Here is a 4191-nt window from a genome sequence, read left to right as displayed (position 1 = left end):
AAAGTGCTGCACAGGTCAGCCGACATTTCCACTGATTATGAGCATAAACGCTTAAAAGCCTCTTTTCAGCAGCTCAATTTAAAAAGCATTAGCAATGCTGTGGATTCCTTCTCCAAAGTTTCCCTAAAACACTCATACCTCACAAATCTGAGCAAAAATGGTTTAATCGTAATAGTTTTGCCACTAAAATGTCCAATTAAGAACAAATCAACGGTCTTGGTGTAACTCTAAATCAGCAAATTCTGTAAACAAAATTTAATTTAGTTTCTTAAATGTGAATACAAAGTGTAATATATATATATATATATTATTGGTATAGCTTTATTATAAGGACCAGTTCTCACTATTAACTAGCATGCATATTACTAGCATGTTGACTGTTTACAAAGCACATTAATGCCTTATTCTACATCTATTTTAGATCCCTCACCCCATAAACTTAACAACTACTTTACTATTAATAAGCAGCAAATTATAAGTTTACTGAGGTAAAGTTCGTAGTTAATAGTTAGTTAATAAAGGGGTCATATGATGTTGCTAAAAAGTTGAGACTTTAGTCTTTGCAACTTTACAGATCTTCTTTATGCACCAAGAGCTTGTAACACTCCAAAGAGAAAGGAAAAATTGAAATCGCATCATATGACCCCTTTAAAATGGTCAGAACTGGTCCTTAAAATAGAGTACATATACACATAAACACATTTGAATATGGATTTGTCATACAAATATACTTTATTCTAAGGTTATGTGGTAAAATATATATTTATATACTTTGACATTTTCATCAGTGTGACTCAAAATCACATTAAGATCAATATATTAATGCAAAATATTGGGTCATATAATATCCTAAAATGCCCTGGAAGAATTACAATAGCGGCATTACATTTTGACACTTTAAAAAACCTGCAAGTCTACATTTCATTTGTTCTTTGTGGCTTCCAAAGTAGATTACACTCTGAAAAATGAAGATTTTTAATTGGAATATTTTGTTCTATGAAGAACCTTTAACATCCATTGAATTTTTCCATTGAATAAAAGGTTCTTTATATTGTGGAAAAAAAATGTATTTTCTTTACACTAAGAAAAATGGTTCTTTTAAGAACTGCGCTCTTGTAGGAGAACCATTTCGGGAACCTTCAGCATCACTGCGTGAACCTCATTTTTGATCCTTAATTTTTAAGAGTGTAATGTTGCATTCAAAAATATAACAAAAATGTAAGTAATCCTAAGCATATATAAAATTGTACAACTCCCTATCAAACATAAAAATGTCAGTATGTCCAGCAGATAAACCAGAGAGAGTTGATTCAATAGATCCTCTAGACTGGCTCCACAGAGAAGCCGTCTTTGGAGAGAGGACACACGCTGTAACCCACCGGTGTGGAGTATATTCCTACAGGTGCAAAGGGCAGCATATGTCTGCTGAAAGGGAAAGACTGTCCGCACAATAGAGCTGCTGTCTGGGTTTGCGTAGAGAGTGTAAACGGCAGAGTGAGGCTGGGATGTAAGTTGGGTTTGCTGGTCATTTTGAGCCTCTCCAGCTCTGCCTCCTGCAGCCGCTTGGCCTTTGCTCTTCGGTTCTGGAACCAGATCTTCACCTGGGTCTCGGTCAGGCTGAGAGAGCTGGAGAATTCGGCACGTTCGGCGATAGACAGGTATTGCTTCTGACGAAACTTCCGCTCCAGGGCCAAGAGCTGAGTGGTGGTGAAAGGGGTTCGGGGTTTACGGTTCGTCTTGTGCTTTCGGAGAGAGCATGTCGCGGGACTCGGCGGTCCTGTAAAATTAGTTCAGAAATTAGCTTGTAGACTAGTAATAAACAGCTCGGGCAGACGACTAATTTGTTTTAACACTGGACAAACTCATAAAGTACACACACCAGATCATATCTGCTGTATTCTGTGTCTTTCTCGTTATGCCTGTAAATACTGATTTTGTTTATTTTTTCATCTTGATGATGCTGTGCTTGTCATTTGGTTTAAGATTTTGTTATCTAAATCCTAAAACTAGATTTTTTTTTCTTTTAAATGAGCTTTTTTTTTTTATCAGGCTTCTATGTTTAGTTTCAATAATTTCACTTCAATGGCAAAGAAAAGGTCATTAGTCAGTTATTGAATGCTTTATTTTCAAAAATGTGTCATTTTCATAGGAGCCTGTTAAAAATGCTCATTTAAAAGAAAAATCTCAAACGGACTTGGAGGTGTTTGCACCTTAAATCTTTATTTGTGACCCTGGACCACAAAACCAGTCTTAAGTGTCAATTTCTCAAAATTGAGATTTATGCATCATCTGAAAGCTGAATAAATAAGCTTTCCATTGATGTATGGATTGTTAGGATAGGACAATATTTGTCCGAGATACAACTATTTGAAAATCTGGAATCTGAGGGTGCAAAAAAAATCAAAATATTAAGAAAATCGCCTTTAAAGTTGTCCAAATGAAGTTCTTAGCAATGCATACTACTAATCAAAAATTAAGATTTGATATATTTACGGTAAAACATTTACAAAATATCTTCATGGAACATGATCTGTACTTAATATCCCAATGATTTTTGGCATAAAAGAAAAATCAATAATTTTGACCCATACAATGTATTGTTGGCTATTGCTAAAAATATACCCCAGCGACTTAAGACTGCTTTTGTGCTGCAGGGTCACATATAGGCTATACAACTTAAAATGAAGACCTAGGGTTATTCTGCTAGAATCACTCACTAAAAATCACACTGACACCAGTTGATTGCAAAAATGTCTTAGTTGTGAGAAAGTCTGTAAATGCCACATTGTTTAATATTTAATATCATGTCATTCAGACATTGTAACATTATTTAAGTGTCCGAATAGTAGTAACTTACGCGGTGATAATCTGGGTTTATTGATCCAGGAAGAGTCCTCTTTGACAGATTCACAGCGTTTGGGGAAATCCACTGACTCTGAATAGATCACTGGATTTATTATGCATGGCATCTGATTCGGTTCTTGTGAAGTTGATTCACTCCGTCCTTCCTTCGACATGAGGGCTTCGACGCTGAACGGGAGACTTTGCGTCCGGACTGCACGCTCCGGCGGAGATGACCGTGAACCCTGACCATCATCTTCTTCATCGGAAGACGTTTTGCCTTTATAATTAGCGGAAATCATTCCGGGGGGAAAATAGCTATAGCTATATTCCACATGGAAACTTGAGAAAGAGCCTGCAGACGCGCTCGCTCTCCGTTGCTTAACGTTTACAATAACTTGACAAAAGTTACAAGACTATCCAAAGTTTGAACCAATCATCGTTCACTCAGAGGCTGCGTCTCAAATCCTAGGGAGCCGCCTACTTAGACAGCCTTTTTGGACATCCTGAGACACGGAATGAGTGTTTGTAGGGATGTGAACGCGTGATTGCCTCATGAGGAGATCCTGAGCCGTTAAATGATAGTCTTCACGGATAAAGAGGTTATATTTAGAGCGAAATGTGGTGTTTATAGTGGGGAAATATATAAGCTAAAATTAGGCTTGAAGTTTTTCTTCAAATTGCTCTCACATCAGTAATTTGTTCATTTTAAGATGCACAATCAAGCTATATAAAATCACTTCACATAGCCACCTTTTTTTGTTTACAATAACAATTTTATAGACTGAGAACAAACTGACTCAATTCAAAGTTGCCTAAAACATTTAGAAAAATATATAGCTACAGCATTTTATCAAAACCTAAACACAGCAACAGCAAAAAAATGAAATATGTTAACATTTGTGACATACATTTGGAGGGGAATAAAGGTTTCGGGCTAGTGTGTAAATTACAGTAATTATATTGTTGTTGCTATTAACACCTTGTAATTAGGCTGCTGGAATCCGGTTCCTTTTTACCAGGATTTAACCGTAATACCGGAAAATTGCTACCCTCTCAAGGTGTATGGCGCCCACTCATATAGCCCGAGTCTGTCAATTTAAAGGCTATGAACTCTAGTTCACAAGTAATACGCCATGAATTGCACCGAAATTAAAACATAAGCAAACATAATCTTAACTGATGGAAAAGGTTAGTTAGAGAAAACGAAATGTGCATTTAATGTTACGCTCTTTGCACAATTCAGGTTTCTCAGTGATATTTAATCAAGAAATCTAAACAAATGCAATGCAAAACCAACTTGACATGCAACTCCCTTTTTCCCACTGCAGGATTTGCATTGCACTGTGG

At 36.5% G+C, this 4191-nt stretch overlaps 1 protein-coding gene across 1 annotated transcript; it reads right to left on the bottom strand.

The window, feature by feature from the left end:
• Positions 1–1317: 1317 nt before the first annotated feature.
• LOC107677719 (homeobox protein MSH-A-like) lies at positions 1318–3212 on the bottom strand. Its single transcript, XM_016472738.1, has 2 exons — positions 2858–3212; positions 1318–1777 (listed from the first exon to the last, which is right to left on the bottom strand). The coding sequence occupies exons 1-2, from the start codon at positions 3141–3143 to the stop codon at positions 1323–1325; spliced, it is 741 nt and encodes a 246-aa protein (XP_016328224.1). The 5' UTR covers positions 3144–3212; the 3' UTR covers positions 1318–1322.
• Positions 3213–4191: the final 979 nt, after the last annotated feature.

The sequence above is a fragment of the Sinocyclocheilus anshuiensis genome, unplaced genomic scaffold (genome assembly GCF_001515605.1).
Source record: "Sinocyclocheilus anshuiensis isolate Anshui unplaced genomic scaffold, SAMN03320099.WGS_v1.1 scaffold969, whole genome shotgun sequence".
Classification (NCBI taxonomy): domain Eukaryota; kingdom Metazoa; phylum Chordata; class Actinopteri; order Cypriniformes; family Cyprinidae; genus Sinocyclocheilus; species Sinocyclocheilus anshuiensis.
The sequence above is the reverse complement of the archived record's forward strand: the minus strand, read 5'-3'. Positions and strand labels throughout refer to the sequence as shown.

Coding starts and splice junctions, on each gene's coding strand:
- LOC107677719 (XM_016472738.1), bottom strand. CDS start 3,143: ATGATTTCCGCTAATTATAAAGGCAAAACGTCTTCCGATGAAGAAGAT. Junction 1,778..2,857: donor TAAACCCAGATTATCACCGC/GTAAGTTACTAC, acceptor CTAATTTTACAG/GACCGCCGAGTCCCGCGACA.